The 18967-nt window shown below is 39.6% G+C and overlaps 4 protein-coding genes across 5 annotated transcripts in view; 1 reads left to right on the top strand and 3 right to left on the bottom strand.

Annotated features, from left to right (window-relative positions):
• The window catches only part of LOC108027804 (uncharacterized), a 48030-nt gene that overhangs the window by 6141 nt on the left and 22922 nt on the right, over nucleotides 1-18967 (top strand). Inside the window, exon 1 of one of the 2 annotated variants that reach the window (XM_050884910.1) lies at nucleotides 5674-5760. The exons of the other annotated variant lie outside the window; for it this stretch is intronic. The gene's annotated coding sequence lies outside the window, so the exon portion shown is untranslated. Of the gene's footprint in view, nucleotides 1-5673; nucleotides 5761-18967 lie in introns of those variants that run through there. 2 annotated transcript variants of the gene reach the window in all.
• Nucleotides 846-1634, bottom strand: LOC108027808 (uncharacterized). Its single transcript, XM_017099386.3, has 3 exons — nucleotides 1399-1634; nucleotides 1211-1343; nucleotides 846-1079 (listed from the first exon to the last, which is right to left on the bottom strand). The coding sequence occupies exons 1-3, from the start codon at nucleotides 1499-1501 to the stop codon at nucleotides 977-979; spliced, it is 339 nt and encodes a 112-aa protein (XP_016954875.1). The 5' UTR covers nucleotides 1502-1634; the 3' UTR covers nucleotides 846-976.
• On the bottom strand, nucleotides 1524-2111 carry LOC108027809 (uncharacterized). The gene is made up of 3 exons (XM_017099387.3): nucleotides 1907-2111; nucleotides 1725-1848; nucleotides 1524-1662 (listed from the first exon to the last, which is right to left on the bottom strand). Exons 1-3 carry the CDS (start codon nucleotides 2001-2003, stop codon nucleotides 1560-1562), a joined length of 324 nt encoding a protein of 107 aa, XP_016954876.1. The 5' UTR covers nucleotides 2004-2111; the 3' UTR covers nucleotides 1524-1559.
• On the bottom strand, nucleotides 2240-2954 carry LOC122818821 (uncharacterized). The gene is made up of 3 exons (XM_044094086.2): nucleotides 2768-2954; nucleotides 2480-2597; nucleotides 2240-2419 (listed from the first exon to the last, which is right to left on the bottom strand). Exons 1-3 carry the CDS (start codon nucleotides 2862-2864, stop codon nucleotides 2311-2313), a joined length of 324 nt encoding a protein of 107 aa, XP_043950021.1. The 5' UTR covers nucleotides 2865-2954; the 3' UTR covers nucleotides 2240-2310.

Below are 18967 nucleotides of genomic sequence, written 5' to 3' on the forward strand. Positions count from 1 at the left end.
GGCCTGTTTATTAAATTAGCTTTAATTAAGTATGTTTACAACACCTACCAGAACACAAAAGATTGATACGGTTAAATTAAATATATTTGAATATAAATTTAATATAAAAATTTATTATTTTACGGATTAAGACATTGTATCTATAAAATCACTGGCTTTTTATCCCTTTCTTTTTTTATTTATCATTTATTAATCACAGTTCTTAAGTTAAAATGGTCTAATAAATGCCAAAATGCCAGTCCTAAGCTGTGCATCTCTGCCCCCAAATGTTGATTTGATGGTTGTAAATCGAATTGAATAATTAAACGGCTGGCTGGGGACAACTGTTCATCGGCAATCGATCACATAATTGAGATGCGACTTTGATTGCATTTTGGGCCGTGGACCATGACAGGGCAGGGGAAAATGCTGGGTCGGGTCAGGGTGCAACTGGCCTTAAACCGAGATGGCTGCGAATTGGGAGCAACTGTCGAGGTCGTCACATTTGACCCGCAATGCAGCCGGGGCTTAATCTGCCCCACAGTCGCATTCAAATGTCAATTAGTGTTGTTGCTGTGGTTTCAATTTCTGCCCCACCCTTCCGTCTTTTATCCTTCCTGTCCTTTCTGCCCTTTTTCCATACCCATCCCCGTCCCCTTCCTCTTTCCAATCCCAATCCCCCGGGAAGCCATCGAGATTTTGAAGGCCATGGCAGAAGGGCCGCATCCGGATCCTTGGCCAGCGGTCAATAAATCTGGGCCACCACGAGTCTCTCTGCCAGGAGGGGATAGCTCCATAAACTCCATAAACAGTTTAGCTGGATGCGGTGAAAAATATGGCCCCCAGTGCAGTAAATAATAAACATATTTATGCAGAACAGCTGCGAAAAATAGCCGCGGGTCTAATCGATTTATTTAACCAATGGCTAATTTCGATAGAATTTCACTTCATGACATTGACCTAATTTGTAACTAAAAACATTTTCCAATTAGAAATTTTAATTGCACTCAACTTTGCGCTCGCAGCAATCTGGATAGTCAGCATCCCAGTTTAAATACTCCGTATAGCGACAATCAACCGGTGGTGCCTTTTTATCACACCTATAAATAAATGATAGGTATTATTATTTAAACCCTTGATTTTAAGTATAAAACCTACTTTATATTTTACATAAGTTAAACAAAATAGACATTATTGTCATAATATTTCTGGAAAAAGTCCAAGTACTCACGTGAAGAGCATGCCATAACCATCTCCAGTGCAGAAAATAGTGGTGCAGGGCAGGGACTTCAGGCGAAAGGCCTGACCCATTTTGAGCAGCACCACCGAAGAGCCAATATCGAGTACACAGCGATTGGGATAGGCTGCAAAATATTACCCCCACTTAATAATTTATCACCCATCCATTATCACACTCACCCGAATCACCATAGTTGTTAAGGGAAATATCAGCAAAGGCTTGGAAAACCACCAAGCCACAGAGGAGACCAAAAAGAATGCAAGATTCTGGGCCAAACGACATTGTGTATAGTTTTGGATAAACTCCCCAATAACCGAATGAAAGAGCTGCACCCGCCTGCCTAGTTGCAAATAAGGGCCCTTCGGCAGCACTCCGGATAGGGTTTCTCGGGATTGATGTACGCACCGTGGCGGCAGGAGTCCGACAGGACGGTCACTCCGCAGCTGCCAAGGGACACAATTAGATTTGGATTTTCAGCTGCAGGCGGTTTGCGGGCCAGACACACCTGTGGAAGGCCACCTGTCCGCTGTGTCCGCACACAATTTGGCGGCACTCGTGCGTGGGATCCTTGATGCTGACACCCGGATTCAGGACGAGTCCCTGGTGGATGGTGCACTTACCAGGATACTCTGCGCATGGGGGGCGAGTGTGAAAGTGGAGCTGTCAAACGGAATCGTCTGCACTCACTCGGATCGTAGCGGATGCCTTCCCATGCGGCCGACTGACAGGCCTGAAAAAGGATCCACAGGAGCGTGACGCTGAGGAGAAAGGATAGCGCAGCCATGGGTAGCCCTAGGGCAAGGATTTACTTCGATTAGCCAAGTAGTTTGCGGAAGGAAAGTACTAGAAAATGCTGTGACTTGAGCATCGGTTGTACAACTTTCGACCTTGTTCTTCAAAACTACTTTGATTAATCTAAGCTACGGATTCTTCATTATTTTATAAACTTGTCAGTTATAGTTTTTATATAAAATATTTTTTAAAAAATTTATAATTATTATAATTATATTACATTTTATTTTTATTTATTTCTTTAAATTCATGTATAATTTTATGCACTCTCACACTTTGTAAAACGTAAACCCAAAATTTTAAGCATCTTTGCATTTGAAATTCATCTCGCAGCATTCGGGAAAGTCAGCCTCAATATCTACATATCCCTCAGATACACATCCTATGGGAGCATATTTCTCTTCGCAACTGAATATAATACATTTAATAATTGTTTGAAGTTCAACTAAGTAGTGTGGATGAGCCTACCTATGGACCAGGGCCCAACCATCCCTGCCACACTCAATTTGCGCGCACTTTGTGGGATGGTGCAGTGAGTTGCCACTCTCGCCTTTGGGACTGTCCATTACACACTTGTTGGGATGTCCTGGGAAGAGATATGATATAGGGGTGTACATAAAAATAAATATTAGATATTCTTAACGCCCAAGCAATGGCTAGGGCAATTTACTTGGATTAAATGTTGTAAAATCCTTAAGCTAGTTTATTAACTAGGAATCACTGCATCCAAAAATAGATCAAAGTACCACCCCTTACCATAATCAGATAGGATTTCATAATTGATGTTGGCTGCCAAAAGGCCGTGAATCATTATAATTAGTGCCAGGATAGTTAAAACTCCGGATTGCGGCATCCTGTCTGTGTTTTTCCGACGCTGGCTGGTGTATTTTCAGGAAATTTGCCTAAAAGATTCGATTTTCCGAGCTGTCTGTCTGTGAAGTGCATGGCCTGCCCCGATGCGGATTCCATATGCGCATTTTAATTAAAACCCAGTCGGAGGGCGGCAGATGGATGATGATGCGGATGCGGACGGGGATGGCGACGGGGGCAGGCTGACGAAGTTATCGAATATGTTAATGTAGTTATTTGCAGCTGCATTCGGCTTGTGTCATCTGCTGATGTTGTTGCATAATTCGATTAAGTGACGCTGTCTCCGGAGCTCCGTGTCCCTTGTCCTCTGCCCCTTGCCCCTAAGTGCCCCCCCCATGGAGCCAATGTAAATGTTGGTTTATTTGCCTGTCTGTCCCCGGTATCTTCTGTAAATTGTGATTGCTGGCTTCCATTTGAATGTCACATCCACTTCCACAGCCGAAAAGCAGACAAATTTGTGGCAGCCACCTAATTGATGCAGCTGTGTGTGCCCACATAGTACCTTTCCCTTTGGAAAGTGGCTCCATGGTCTGTCTATCCAGCATTGAGCCGAGTAAATGCGATTCTAGCTGGTGTGTTGTTTTGATTACCTTTCCCCTGGCCCGGCCTGGCCGGCTGACCAATTAGCAAGCGACCTCCATTGTTCGCCAGTTGAAATTAATTGAATCGAGTGGCCTCAGCTGGGCCTGAAATATGCACTTCAATGAACCCATCTCGACCCCAGTGGCTGGCTAATTAACCGACCCACTCGAAGCTCAAATAAACACGGCAGAATTTGCCAGCGAGAAGTGGTCGGTTTAAATCAGGGGCAAATAAAGTGTTCTCAGGTATTGAAGGATTTTATTTGTTGCTTGACTTAGGAACAGCTTGAAATGCAATAATTTCTTAACTTAAAACAAGGACCTAATATTTTAAAATGTAAAGGGTAAATATGTATCTGTAAAGAATGCAGTATTTTAAATTTATACCTATGGATTTAGTTCTCAACTGCTATATCTCTAGTGGGATCTCGATACCTCTTCATTAAGATACTCTTATTGGTTGTGTAATAGCCATTCACATTTTTAAATCAAAGTGTTTAAAGTGCGTTCTTGTGATCTAAACTTAAGACCTTTAACACTTAAACTCTAAAACTGCTAGACTACTAATAATACCTATTAAGCTAAATAAAGTATTATTTTTATATAAGCTAAATAAAAAATATATAACATTTTATTGTGGCCTCACTCTCGCTTTTTTCATAGCTGTCAATTTAAACAACGAATATTACAGTCAAATTAACTTAATTTATAAACAGCAAAGAACGCTAGGTGACACCCTAACCTCAGCTAAAGGCAGTGAGAGGGAGATGGAGATATACATGCAGAAATTCGGCTGTTTCCGAGATTCCAAACTTTTTTTGCTTCTAATGCTTGGTCCGAACAATACTCGGGATGTAGTCTGTGAGTAATGGGAATATAAATTGTATTATCTTAAATGATTTTTTGGTTTCTAAATTTCGTAGTTTATTTAAAAAGCCTACGATAAAAAATAAAAAAGAGTGGCCAACTAAAGTGTTTTCCAATTATTTCACTTCCGCTTGTGACCGTTTCCCATTTTCCTTTTCATTCCGCTCTCTTCACCTGAGCCAGCGAATTCCTGTTTCCGCTTTTGGCATAAATAAAGGCCGAAATCGTTTCGATCGATAGAGCAATAGAGCCATCCACACACGCACAAGGCTAAGGTATTTGCATATATAAAGAATCAACACGTACATGTGGCATAAATAACAAATTGGCCAGGTGAACGCATTTTTTCACTGGCCTGGGATTGGGTTCGATGGAGGGGTCTAAGTAAGGGTCAAATGCCGGGTCAACTTTTTCTCTATTTCCTTTTTTTGGGATATTTGAGGTGACCAACCGTTCAGGGTTTTTCTCTTCTTTTTTTGGGTATCCCGAGGCCTGATCCCCGTCTGGATATTCGTTTCCTTTTTTATGGTCTCGCATAAAAGCACACATCATTATAATTTCAATGATATTAAAGTCCATATCAAAGTGAATGAGATACAAGCGAAATGCTTTATTTTTATGGCTCTACTTTTTCGGCGCTTTTAATTTTTGTGACGCCCGGCAGGTGACCCCGGGTGCCCACCCGCCCACCTGGGCACACACACTCTCGCATACAAATTGCTTCCTGTCCCAGTCTCCCAGCGAAATGTCTGCGTTAAAAGGCCAACGGCCATGTGTTTTATTCGGCATTTATTTACGTTTGCAGGCAGCAAAAGTCGAGGAAGGGCGAGAAATGTGTACCACGCATATGTGCGATACACGGGGAATGCTTTTAACCGAAGTCATCCATCCAAACACGTATATCTTACGCCTGCATACGTATCTTTGGGTATTTGTAATTCTAGCTTTCCTCGCATTCATAGTTGAGAGAACAGATATGACTAAGTGACCTGAAGGTCAGGTGCGTGTTAAGTGTGTGTGAAAGATTCCTTTTAGCCTTCACTTGCAAGCAAACCATTTTGCTTAGAACAAAACTTGACATAAATATTCCTTTAACAAATTAGATTCCAGAAGAAGTCATTCGTTACAAAGTTTCTCTTTATATTTCCCTCTATAGTTGCAACTGCAGAACATTTCTCAATCAAATTAAATAAAAAGAAAATATGGTAAATTCATTCATATTAAGTATACGCACTGTTTTCTCGATTCAATCCACAGAAATACATTGTAGCCGTAATTTGCTGCACTTACACCCTGTTACCCGGACTTTATATATTATTGCATTGCAATCGTGAAATATTCAATAGCTTTACGCTCCACTGAATAATTCGTGGCCCAAAAATAAACTGAGGGAAAACAACGAAAATTCTCAACACATCTCACGCACACCGAGTGAGTAAAGTGCAGTAAACACAATTTTCGTATCGGTATATAGTATTTATGCTGGAGAACAACAAAGTCCAAAATCCAATGTTCAGTGGGTCAAGTTTTCTCTCCCTCAGATTATAAGATTATAAGTATTACCTGAGAGTATTTTATCACTTATTAAATATAAACAAATATGTTTTAGAAAGCTGAAAATAGTTTGTACAATTTAAAATATATTTAAGACATTTACATTTAAAACGGATTATTGAATATTTCTTCTTTAGAAATGACAGTAATTTAAACATTTTAGTTACGTTTTTTTTTTGATGAACTGAGCCCATAATTTCCGAAAGCTAAAATCTACAAAATCGATATAAGTACCTTCACTATACCTTTGAATAGGTTTAGAGAGATGAGAGTAGGTTATAGAATTTTAAAAAATATTTAAGAAAATATATTTAAAAAATATTTAAGAAAATATATTTAAAAAATATTTAAGAAAATATATTTAAAAAATATTTTGTTTTAAGTAACAACCTTTTTACCGATTAAAATAAGTTTCTGTAATTTAAATTCCTAAGGTGAAAAGACTGGTTTAGAAAGGCTTCAAAATCAAGTGTGTTTTTAAAGATAAAATTTAGAATAATAAAATAGTAATTTTTTCATTTTTAAGGGATTTGGGAAACTAGCTTATTTTCCCGTGTGCATTTTTTATAGCCTTACCACAGGCAGCAACAACAACTGCAGTTGAGGAACTGCAGGCGACCTTGAAAATGCTAAAATTGAGTCAATTGTTGTTGCCTGGGCCTGTGGTTTTCCCAGCTTGTTTGTTTGCTTGCTCGCCTCGTTGTAGCTGCAGCTATTGTTTTTGACAGCACCACACTGAGTTATTAAAATTTGCTTTTGCAATTGCAGTCCATAAACCGCTTAGCCTGTGCTTCACTTCGAGAACGAAGCACTCTCGGAAATGTATCTCTGTTTTGTGTCCAAAATATGCAATGGCAACAGCTGAGCGAAATCCAATTATAAACAATTTGAAACGAAATGCATTTTTCGGCTATAAATAATTATGTGTTTTTGGAAAAGCGAAATACTTTGTGATGGGCCTGCAGAAGTGAGAATGCTAGGGTGACAATCTATACTGAAACGATTTTAATATTAAGAAGTATGTTAGGAATACTTATAGCTACCAAAAAGATATTTAAAAATAAAACAAATTTTTTCTTTACTTACAAGTGAGTTGCATTCGAGGAATTGGATTTTTATAAAATATCTTTAAGTACTGGCAAGGTAATAAGTATCTAGTAGATAATGAGTTCATAAAAGCATTTGTCAGGCATTTTCTTGGGCTTAACAAATAAAAGATACTCTTTTCATTACCCTTGATTGACTTAAAGCTTCCATTTAATTAATAAGTTCCAAACGAGCTTCAATTGAAAACGTTTTCCTTCTTCCAAGGGCTACAGCTAAATGTTTTCCACGAAAGTTATGCCCGTTCTCAACCCTTTGTAATTGTTTTAGGGAGTTATTAACAGGGATCAAAGCGATGCGCAAACGTTGTAAGTCGAAGGATAATGGACTTGTGGCTGAGCGCCTGTGTGGGTGTGACCAAACAGGGCGGATTAACCCAGACCCGGGAATTTATCCTTGGCATTTAACAATGCTTGACTTGCCCTGCCACTCTCTGGCTTTACTGCTGCTGCCGTTGTTGTTGCCGGAGACCGCGAAACTGCGCTTGTTGAATTATTTAAGGGACACAAGTGCGCACCACCCAGCCACCCACCGCCGCCCAGGCCGCCCAGAGCCACCCCCCCAAGTACAAGGATAATGCCAGGCAGATAAAAGTGGCCGCAGTGTAGCATACATTAAGGCGTCGCTGGCGATGCCGCCACAAAAGTCCTCTTCGGCAGCGGCAGCTTGATTATGTCTCGGGACTCGAGACCCGCGACCCGAGTCACTCCTCACAAAAAAGAAATTAATTAATTTTTAAGCGTAATTAAATGCAAAGCAGCACTCGGTGGCTCGGGCTGTGCTCCCTTGTCCCTATGCACTGAAAATAATTGGCATTCGTGAGATAAGTACTTCATTAAGTGCTTGTAATTAGCCTGAGAAGTAATAGTAATTCGAAATCTATGAACTACTGTGTTTTCGTCAACATGAAATTTATTTTAAACTTTACTCATGCTATCCACTTGATATTTATAAGTTTTTAAACATGTGGTTAATTTAAAGCTTATACTTTTTCGCCATGAGGGGAGAGGTTTAAAAATGTCACTCAAAAGTTATTGAAAAAATCTTGCATTAAATCAAGAGGGATGGATTTGGTTTATAGTTTCTACAAGATAAAAGTTAGACTTAATTAAATTTATATCTAAATGTCTATCGAGAACTGCTGTAGTTTTCTTTTAAGCTAAAATATTGTAGGGAATCCTTAAAAAACAAATGCTTGCATTATTATATGCAGCTTTTTTCAAGCATTTAAAATACTATAATTATTTTATTAGAAAACTAAACCCTATCCTATTTTTATCTACAAGTAATGTAACCTGGATTTTCGCATCGAATTTTCTGCGAGTGCAGCTCGACCTGGCTTTGTTTTGCTGGCCCTGAAGGCGCAAGGCTAACAAGTGGGTGGCCAAGGACGCCAAGTGGGCGCGTCTGTAATAATTTTCGGGCTCCGAACAGCATTTCTCGAAGGAAGTGATTTCTTTGAAATGAATTTCGGGCCTCCCTCGCCGAACATTTTTCCTTCACGCAATTAAAAATTCCACTCGAAGCCGTGGCCCCTCGAAAAAAAGGTTATCCACTCGAGCGCAGTTAATGGGCTTCGAGTTCGGTTTCAGTGGGATTTCATTTTATTTTTCCCTTTTTTCATTCCGTATTTTGTTTGTTCAGCCCCTGCGAATGATTGGCAACGGGCAGAGCGCCCCAAGGTGGCTGGAACTTTGTCTGCCATTGACTTTTGCATGTGGGCTGGCCAATCAACGCCCAGGCCGCAGACCCAGGAGGCAACCCGGGTGGAGGCCAGGAGGAGCCCAGCCAGGAGGTCAGCACGGCCAGGTCCAATACGAGACCCCTGAGAAACCCGAGGAGCAACAATGGAGCCCAGCGGTTCCTGGCTACCTGAGTCACATTCACATTTTGATGGCTCGTTTCGCTCGCCTTTGCCGCCTTTGGTCAATTTCACTTTTATGTGTGTAGTCATCAGCGAAATGCCTTCCCGATATGTACTATATGCCAGGCCATACCAATCTGGCCCGCTTTCTTGGCCTGTACATATGTGTTTATATAGACAACGTGCTCGTGCCGATTTGTTGGCTATTTTTAGGCGCCTGCACAAAAAACAAAAAACAAAGCAAAGCCAAATTCAAACAAAGCGAAACGAAACAATTACGCGCCATAGGCTCTCAGGAACTGTCAGTAGTTGCCTAATGGACTCAAGTCCCCATCGATCCGAAATACTTTGCTTACATAGAGATTAAATTAATATAACCATAATTTAAATCGGAAATAACCTTTTAAAAAAGCTGATAAGGGTACAAATAAAGGAGTCTTCACCTATATCTAAATCTTAGAAATAAAAGTTCTATAACTATTTAAAATTCAAACCTATACCGTTCCTAATATAATAGAAATTATTTAGGTATCTTCATGGGAATATAATGTTTTAATTACATTACATTTTATTAATTTCATTTAAGATTGAGGAGTCTTAAATATTTGTATAATCTTTAAAAATATGTTGTTATTAGGAAAGTAAAATGTAAATGTACAATTTTCGGATTCTAGGATTTTCTTTGTAATTCGTTTTTAAATTAAAACGGTTTTGATTTTCGCTATCTCTGAATGAATTTCCCAACTACCCATGAATAAAACCGTTTGAAAATATTTATTTAATGGATTTTTTATGGCCGGCCGTGAGCATTCCCCGACCACATATTGATCGTATAAATACTTGCTGTTTTCATTAATTGTTTGCCGAATAAGTTGAACAAATGAAAGGGGAAACGTTTTCAATGCGAATTAAGGCGTGTCAGTATGGCCGGGGTTGCCGGATAAAAGATACATCTCGACGGGACCCCCATCGCTTTGTGTTCGTGGCCCAGTTCATTAATGGACGCACTGCATCGACACCTCCCCTTCGACCGTTCCACACGATTCAGTATTCAATCCGGTGCAATTCAATTTATGTATGCCAATGCCAGTGTCCGTGTGCTGTGTTTGTTTTTGGTCCGCACGTATGTCAATAGCTGTTTTAAGTTAATTAATCAAAGCTGAGCCAATTTTTTGCCAAACGCTTTCCACATTTGCGGTCTGCGAAATGATGCGGTCGCCGTTTTAGTTTCCCAACCTCAAATAGATGTGTTATTTCAGCGGAAGAAAAGGATTTGAATAATATTAAATATGAAATTTTAATTCTATTTTTAGCAAGTATTTTTGAAATTTCAAAGGAACCTATAATTGGCTTGTGTTATTTCGCAATAGCCCCTACAATTTCCCTATTTATTCTAACTGATTTATTTATATATCTACCATTTGACATCTCCTTTCCGCTTTGAATCGAGCATTTTCCTTTGTATTTTGTTGGTATTTCAGACTCTGGACATAAATCGAACTTTTGTAATTTAAACGCCATTACTTCTCGCCATTCGTAAACAATTTGGCTTATTTTAACATGGTTCTCTGTTGTTTTAGCTGCTCGCCGATGATGATGATATTTACATTGGTATTCGTTTAATGATTTTGTTTTGTTTGGGTCTTTGGTTTGGTTACGTTCAAGGTAAACGTTCCGTTTTCATGCACTGTAAGAGAAAATTGGGTTTTCTAATTTGCAATCAAGGTTAAGATATTTTGATATTATTAAAAGCGATTTTAAAGGTTTGTGCTATGCAAAATTATGCAAACCTCTACTCCTTGAAAAAGAAATAAACATATTTTGAGCTTATTTACTAAGACTTTATAGCGAATGTTTCCATAAAACAATACAAAAAATTTCAACCAAGGTTATATGTTTTTATTATTATTACAATTCCCTTTAAAGGTTTTTATACTTCCCTTCTTGATCTAGAAACAAACATAATTTAAGGAATTTCTAATAATAAATACCTTGCTTTCATTTATAATGCTGATTTTTTTTCGAGTGTATCATTGGTAGTTTTGAGTTAATTTTTGCGGCACGTGGCATGGCCCACTAATTGCCACTTGAATGTGGAATTTCAACCCAGAGCGGGACCGGGTCAAAGGCGAGTCCATTGTCGAGCCTTGGCAGCCAAAAAAAAAAAGAGAAAGTAAGAAAAATCAAATTCACACATTCGCAGGCTGGAAATGTGGGACAAGGGGGCGTGGTGCGGCGACACAATTGTCCTTGCAAGGACACACAGCTGCCACGTCAACGTCTTAGCCAAGGGCTTTCTTTTTTTTTCCCATTTTTCGTACTGCTGCTGGGTAATATTGATCCGTTTTTTAAGAAAACCTGGCCAACCAGGTGGGCCAGCGAGGCGTGGCATTTATGCGTTGTGTGGGCCACGTTGCGTATACGCGACGTTTATTGATTGTGTCTGATGCGAGACGATAAGAGTGGTTTATATTTTAACGAGACTCTGTCTCAAATGCAGCATGAAAATCCTACTTTATTGGGAATTTTTTCGGGGCCAGGCTACTGCAACAGTTTCCTGTGCTCAATGTCATCGACATTCAACGCAATTATGGCAAATTTCCGACGACCCCCGCCCCTCCTGTTTCTCCAAATGCGAAAGTTCAATTTCGTATTCAATTTGCGATTTCCACAGAGCACTGCGATAGCAAATTGCCAATGCCAGAGCCCAAACAATTTGAAGGGGGGTTGGGCTCTGTGCCCTGTGTGTGTGTGTGTGTGTGCTTTTATCGCCATCGACTTTCCCGACTTTTCCGCCTGCAGGCTCTCACCTGTATGGACAGGTAAACGATAACACTAACACAGGGAAAGCCCCGCGGCCAGGCGAAAAAGGTGAACAGGTGAAACAGGTGAGCTCCTCGATTGCAGCGACAAAAGCCCGTCGACGGCAGCGGCAACGTGTCGAGCATAAGTAATGTTTATTTTTTATGTATATTTTATACATATTTCCGCTCTTCTTTTTCGGGGGCCACATGCATGTAAAAGACGGCCCAAAGGAGGCAGAGGAACAGCAGTTTAGCAAACATGAAAATTGCAAAAAAGCCAAAAAATGGAGGCAGAGAAAAGGGAAATGTCGATTAAGAGGGTTGGAATTTTAGGAGGAAAATTTGGCAGGCCAGTTCAAACTTCTGAAGGGAATTTTTATGAGCTTTGCAATAGAGCTCTAAAAAAATGTCTCCAATTAGCGAGATAAAGTTCCGAAAAAAGGAACTTAAAACTTTAAAGATTTAAAGTTATGTTATAAAATAAATATTTAAGAACCACAATAGCTTTCCTTACGTGTATCTTTAAAATACAGCATATATATAGGTGAGGAATAAAATCTCAATAAAGGTTGAAAACCATTTATACTTGGAACCAAATATAAACAAATAAAATATTAAAAACCTGCTGGATTTTAGGATTACAAAAATGTATTTCCATTTTAAAACCCATTTACATGCCAAATCATGGCATTCTTGGCCTTCGATGGGTGTCAACTTCTTTTACAAGGACTTAATCGAAGATGTCGTGGACGTAATTAATCGCCCTCCTCTGGCTCTCCATTATCTTTTTCCGGCGTTTTCCATTGTGGGTCATCTGCCCAAGGCTGTGGGCCCAAATTATCGCCGTGTAATGGACAATGGAACGGGGACGAGGACGAAGATGAGGATGGGGATGAGGATGAGGAGACCGTGAGCAGCACGTTCGTTGACCGGATGTGTGCCTGCATGGACGGACTCGCAATGGGCTATGGACACGTGCCGGAGGACAAATTCAGACACAGCTTCGGCTACGGCTGGAGAAAGCAGATGGATATACCATTTCAATAATTTATGCCAAACAATAAGGGGAAATAAATTTAAATGGATCTTAAAAGGCATCTGCCATTTCTTATGCCTGGCCATTAATAGCCAGGGAAAATTTTGCGAAGTGCCAGGGGCTCCAGCGAAACAAGTGGTCCAGGTGATGGACGCCCACATCCAAACTGGGACCCAAACTCACATCACTCATACGCCACGTGCAGCACTCTCCTGTCTGTCTGCCTGTCTGCCAGTCAGTCTCTTCTGCGCTGTTTTTTAATTAAAAAATGTTAATGTGAGAGCTGCGAACTTGGCATGCTCATGCGAAAAAGAGCTTAAGCAGCCTTGCACGGCATAAATATATACTTCTTTTTTTTTTAATAAACTCCTTGCCAATTAAGTCTTCTGGTTGAAAAATGTTGTGGAGTTCACTAGGCTTAATAAAGTTATTAACTGGTCTATGTTTATGTGAAAGAGGAACTTGTTTAGTTTGCTTTGAAAACACACTATATTATTTAAGCCCTCAAAGATAGTTAAATGCTTTAAAGTTTGTGAAATTGCAGGATTCTTATTTGTGTGACAGTGCCTAATTCAGTATATACTGAATAGTCCTAGCATAGTGTTGGTAAGCCCCTTTTAAGTTTATATGTATACTTTTTGAGTACCAGCCACATAAAGAGTGTTGGCAAATGCAATAATTTGCCAATGTTTTGCCAGCAAACAGGCCATTTATCAATTTAAAGCACTTGCATGTCGAACGCTGAGTACTCCCCAAAGTATGCTATGAAATATTGCACCGAAAATTGTTGCATGGAGAAAATGAAATGAAAATCAAAGGCAGCTGCAATCGAGCGTGGAAACCACAGACAGGGAAAGAGATAATAGAGAGAGAGAGAGAGCGGGGGCAGATGATGCCATTGTTTGGGTGCAAGCGAAAGTGAAAGTCCTTTTGTGAGTGGGTGTCTGTGAGCAGCAAATCAAATTAAGCTATCAGATAACCGTGTAAACTCTGCCAAGCAATTGCAGCTTGCAGCCAGCAGAGGCTGGAATTTTACCTTGATATTCGGCACAGAAACGCAGGACACACATAGCTCACATACTATATATCAATGAATGGCAGCATGAAAAGAAATGGCTGGCGAAAAAAGAGAAAGCCTGAAAAAATAGAGCAGAATCGGCAAAGCAATCAGCAAGGCTGTGTGCGTGTGAGCCGGGCTCTATGTGTGGGTAACACTTTCCATGTGTGCGTGAGTATCTGTGTGGATGCAGCATAACTGACATGGCGAATCGATAGAACTGCGTTAAACCAACGCCAAACAAATGCGGTCGGATAGTCGGTCTATTTTCACTCTTCCCACACACATTTCTGGTTAATTTCCCCTCTTTTGTGTTCGATTTTCCTCTGGCTTAACGTGCAACAAACCAAATGGAAATGCCTGAAAATTAAATATTTAACACGAGCTTTGATTAAAAATTAATGTTATAAGTTGCAAAATAATAATAAATAGAAAATAGAATTTTAAAAAAATATACAGGAATTTCTCAACTAAATGGAAATGCCTAAAACTTCAAATATTTAACAAGAGAAGTAATTGTATAAGCTGCAAAAAATATTACAAAAAATATTTAAAAACAATAAAAACGAATTTTATTGCCAAATATAAATCCCTAAAAATTAACTCTTTATCAAAGGCTCTCACGAAAAATAATGTTTACTAACTGCATAAAAATAATAAAAACCATAATTTTTACGGTAAACATATACCAACTTTCATTTTCCCCTTGAAAAGAATTTCATTATTTGAAACCAATATTATTATGCCAACAAACAAATAATGCAATTGTGTTTTATATTTAGCATTTAATAGTCTCAAACGCCAGCTAAAATCTGTTTCTCATTCATAACAAAATTATCCGACAGTATAAGCTCCAAACTTTGGGGTCCAAAGTCTAGAATTATGTAGCCAACAAGCTGGCTGCAAAATGATTTTCATAAACTTGTAGAAAATATGTTTTCTTTTTGCCAAAAGAGATGCGCCTGCAGAGGGCGGGGTGACACAGTGTGAGCTCAGCATAATGCATTTATGAAACCCCAAAGCTTCTCCGAGGGTCCTTTTACGTCCTGCCACAATGACGCCCACACAGGTGCATTTGCTGGCCGTTTGCTGCCCTGATTGCGAAAGTGTCAAAGGTTGCGTACGGAATTTTTTCACTTTTTTTATTTGGTTGTCGAAGGCCGCGCTAAATGCGTTTATCCGAAACGGGAAATGTCACAAAATGGCTGGCTGGTAAAGGGAAAATTGAGAAAATTGCGAAAAAGCGCTCGTCAAGGTTGCGAAAGCGCCTTAAAGTGAACAACGAGCGGAGAGGGACTTTAAGGACAATGGCGGCGGGCAACTTAATGTCAACAGCAGGCAGTTAATGATACTCATCATTATCGGGCACCCAGGGACCCGCAACGACTTCTTATCGCGCACACAAACATATAGTAGTACATTCATTAAAGCACGCGCACGCATACGCCCCTTGGCCCGCCCCCGCAGCCAGATTACGTATACGCCCGAGTGTTTGTCAGACGGAGGAGGTCCCAGTGCTTGGTGACAAAAATATCGGAGCAGCCTTGGCTGTGGGTGGCATTGGGTGGCTGCTGGGGGCGGGCGTGCACTTAAATCTGTTCTTGTTTCAAGTGCGCACGGAGCACGTTTTAGCAACGGCTTCGGTTCATTTTAAGTGACGCTTACACGGCACGACATCTCGGCCCCCTTTTCCACTTTCCACTTTCCACCTTCGCCCTGCCCCTGCCAGCCCCCCCATGGCATTGCATAACTTGTTGCTTTAGTTTGCGCTTAACTTTGCTCTCAATGAATTTTATAGTTGCGACTGGCTGCCATCCAGCCAACATCCTGGCCAACATCCTTGCCCGTCCGTGCTTGTATAAAATCCTGTCTATATCCTGCCCGCCTGTTGCTGCTGCCCGTTGTGTGCACTTGGCTTTTAAATATTTAACAAGCGCAATTATTGAGTTCACCATGCCGAAAGCTCGGTTTGAATGAATTGCAAATGTTATGCACAGAAATTCCCGCTTTCTCGGGTTTATTTCGTTGCAAACTTTGGGACATAAATGGCAGATTGGTTTGCGCCTCCAAAACTTTGGCTGCCATTCCAAGGATAATAAAATGGGAAGACAACTTCTTCGGGTCTCGGAGACTGTTTTTAATGAGTTTTTCGCCGAAATCTTCGTAGCTTTATATGATCAGACGGCTTGAGTATTAAATTCAAAATTTATTTAAGTGTATAATCAGGCAGACAGAGGTTTAATCTTTAAAAGTATTAAAATAATTTTATGTTTAAATAATTTTATCCTTTTGGATGGTTAAATTAATAGTTTACATTATTCTCTATCATAAAAAATACTTTTACATTGACAAATGTTGGGTTCTGTAACGATGGTCACTTAATAGGTTACTGCTACGTTAAACAAATAGTTGATAAAGTATTAGTTAACTTAGGGTTTTTCAATTCTATAAAATTCGCTTGTTTGCGTAACAATTGGCATGAATAATTAAGCTATTAACTAATTGATTTTTATTGGAACACATGTATTGTTTAATGTTTACTCAATTACTTACTGCTGTGTTAAACAATTAGTATAATTGTTTCGGTTCTCGCACATATTGAGTTATGTACTTATGCATATTCACTCACTCAGACAAGTGCTGTCGAGTGCCTTTACACCTGGCGAAAGGTGTGGTGCTAAATATTTGCGATACTCGATATTTTCGTAGTGCCGCAGTGGATGGTCAATTTAACACCCAGTTAAACTGCCAATGAAATCCCTTCTCTGCTCACACAGTTTTTATCAAATTGGCACGACCCCTGACCCCTGGCTGACCCCTGTTCCTCCCACCCGACCTCCGACATCAATTTTTACACGTGCTGTCAATCAGTGGCCCCGCCTCAGTCCAGTTTGGAGCTCGCCCGTAACCTCAAACGCCCCACCCCCCGTTTCCACGTCCACGGTGCCCTTTGACCTCCACCTCCGCTGCGAAACCCTGCTGTCAGCGCGCTTTTCACTCTGATTTTGTTTGCGGCGAGCGGTGGTTCTGAGGTCCGATCCCACACCAGGTTAACTCCCAATGCCACAATCGCACAGGGTAGTGGACTTTTCTAAGGGTATATTAGCCTTTTGTGAGATTTAATAAATATATCTTAAGAATTCTATCTAGAAATTGCAAAGGGTGTATTATATCTTTAATTTTTTTATTTAAAGAAATTGTTATTTTTATTATATTTTTGTTGTCCAACTATTCATTACTTTTTTTTATTTATTTAATTATAGAGAGAAGCATACTTTTAACAATCATTATAATATTTGTTTATGGTGTTATCGATCTTGAAGGTATTACGGAGACTAATTGGGCACTAAATGTTTAGGAATTATTGACTCCAAATTTTTTTAAAAATGTTTTTTTTTTTTCGCAGAGTGTTTTCCCTTCGGTTTCTGGGTTTAATCCCCAATTTCCCCCTTTCGCTGGCTGCCACGCACCAGCAACGTGCCAATTAATCATATTAATTTGTTGCCTTTCGCTTGTGAATTCCCCATATCGATTTTCAGCAGCCGCTTTTCCGAATTAGGCTCCGAAATTTATGCAAATTTATGCTGGCTAGAAAGCGGCGAGTCCTTGGGCCCCGGTAATACAAAAAAAGAGGGAAGGCAACCCGAACCGCACATGGCCCGCAGCCGACTAAGCAAACATAATTGTAACTATTTTATGGCCAGCTCGCCAAAAATTATGTTAAGCATGGCAGGGCAGTAAAAACAGGCAGTAACGAACAACAAAATAACAACATCATCATCATTACATCAGGAGGACAGGAACAACAAGCACAATGGTGGCGTTTAAAAATCTAATTAGCTGCTTCAATGGCGAAATTTAATTAAATAAGTTTGTGCAACTGCCGTCGATGCTGTAAAGTTAATTAAAAAAGCACTGTTGACACATCCACACATGCAGGATGTTCGCTGCAAACGAGTTGGCCAAGAAAGGATGGCAAAAGGACGAAAGTGCCGCAGGCACCTTGGGAAATATTCCTGGCACTTAACCAAGTTAAGGCAAAGTTCCTAGCTTTCCGATGGGCAAAGTTGGGCGAGTGCTTGACTGGGGATCCAAATTGATTTGGATTATCAAAGACAAATTGGCTAGAAAGCGATGATTTATTTATACACGCGTGGGTACACATTTTGCCATCAATAAACCTTCCTTGTCAATATGCTTTTTATTCCCATGTGGCTATCTGAATACCTATTCATAACCATATCTTATCGGGGGCTGCGTCAACCTTCTTCGCCCATAAATTGCTATCGGAGCCTTTAATCAGCTTTTATGGACACACTTAATCGAAGTTAATGCTAAAAGCGATTTTAACATCCATTTGTGTTGGAACTCATAAGGCTTTGAGTGCTTTTAATCCACTGGATCTTAAATAAGCATGGTTTTTATCGATCTTTAATGTGTGCTGTTTGCACTGGATCTTCAATATATCAGGTTATCTGATTAACAGGAAAAAAATAATCAGATATCTTAAAAATGTATCTCATAAAAGTGATATTTATGAAATGGAAATTAAATTTTTTTTAAAATTTTTCAATTTCTATTATTTATATTAATACATTTTTTATCACGTTTTTCTTTATAAAGTAATGAAATAAGATGGTGTAACATTATTATTTTTGATTAAACTATTTTATTTTTTTCATTATATTTAGTATATAGAATACTCTATTTTAAAACCTATTTTTATATAATTCTTAAGAACTTCTGTTAAAAATGTATTTCCTTGCTGTTATATTTACTTAATTTTAAACCTTAACAACTATTTTGCTTGCCAAAAAAAGTAAAACTTAAAAGAATCCATAAAAATAAGCTTTTGTGTCTTAAATATTTACTACCTTACTGTTTTTTTTAACTACTTAAAGACCTTGACATTTATTTCTGCCACTTTCTTGGCAACAAAATGGCTAAGTCATAAAATCCTACATTTGCATATGCGATGGCCAACCGGAAGCTAACTTAATCGTAACTTCATTTAGGTCTCCTTGCTGGGAAGGACCTTGCACAAATGCTCCCTGGTTCGTTGCCCATCCACATTTGGCCATTTCGTTTTTTGTCACACTCTGGCAGCCAGAGAGGTTCTAGCCAGGATCCATGGGAGTGGGGTCCTGGGTTAGAGGTTACGAATTTTGGGGCGGGGGCCCAACTACTTGCTTTGTCCTAAACGAATTAAGTAGAGCTTA

This window comes from Drosophila biarmipes, chromosome 2L, assembly GCF_025231255.1.
Source record: "Drosophila biarmipes strain raj3 chromosome 2L, RU_DBia_V1.1, whole genome shotgun sequence".
Classification (NCBI taxonomy): Eukaryota; Metazoa; Arthropoda; class Insecta; order Diptera; family Drosophilidae; genus Drosophila; species Drosophila biarmipes.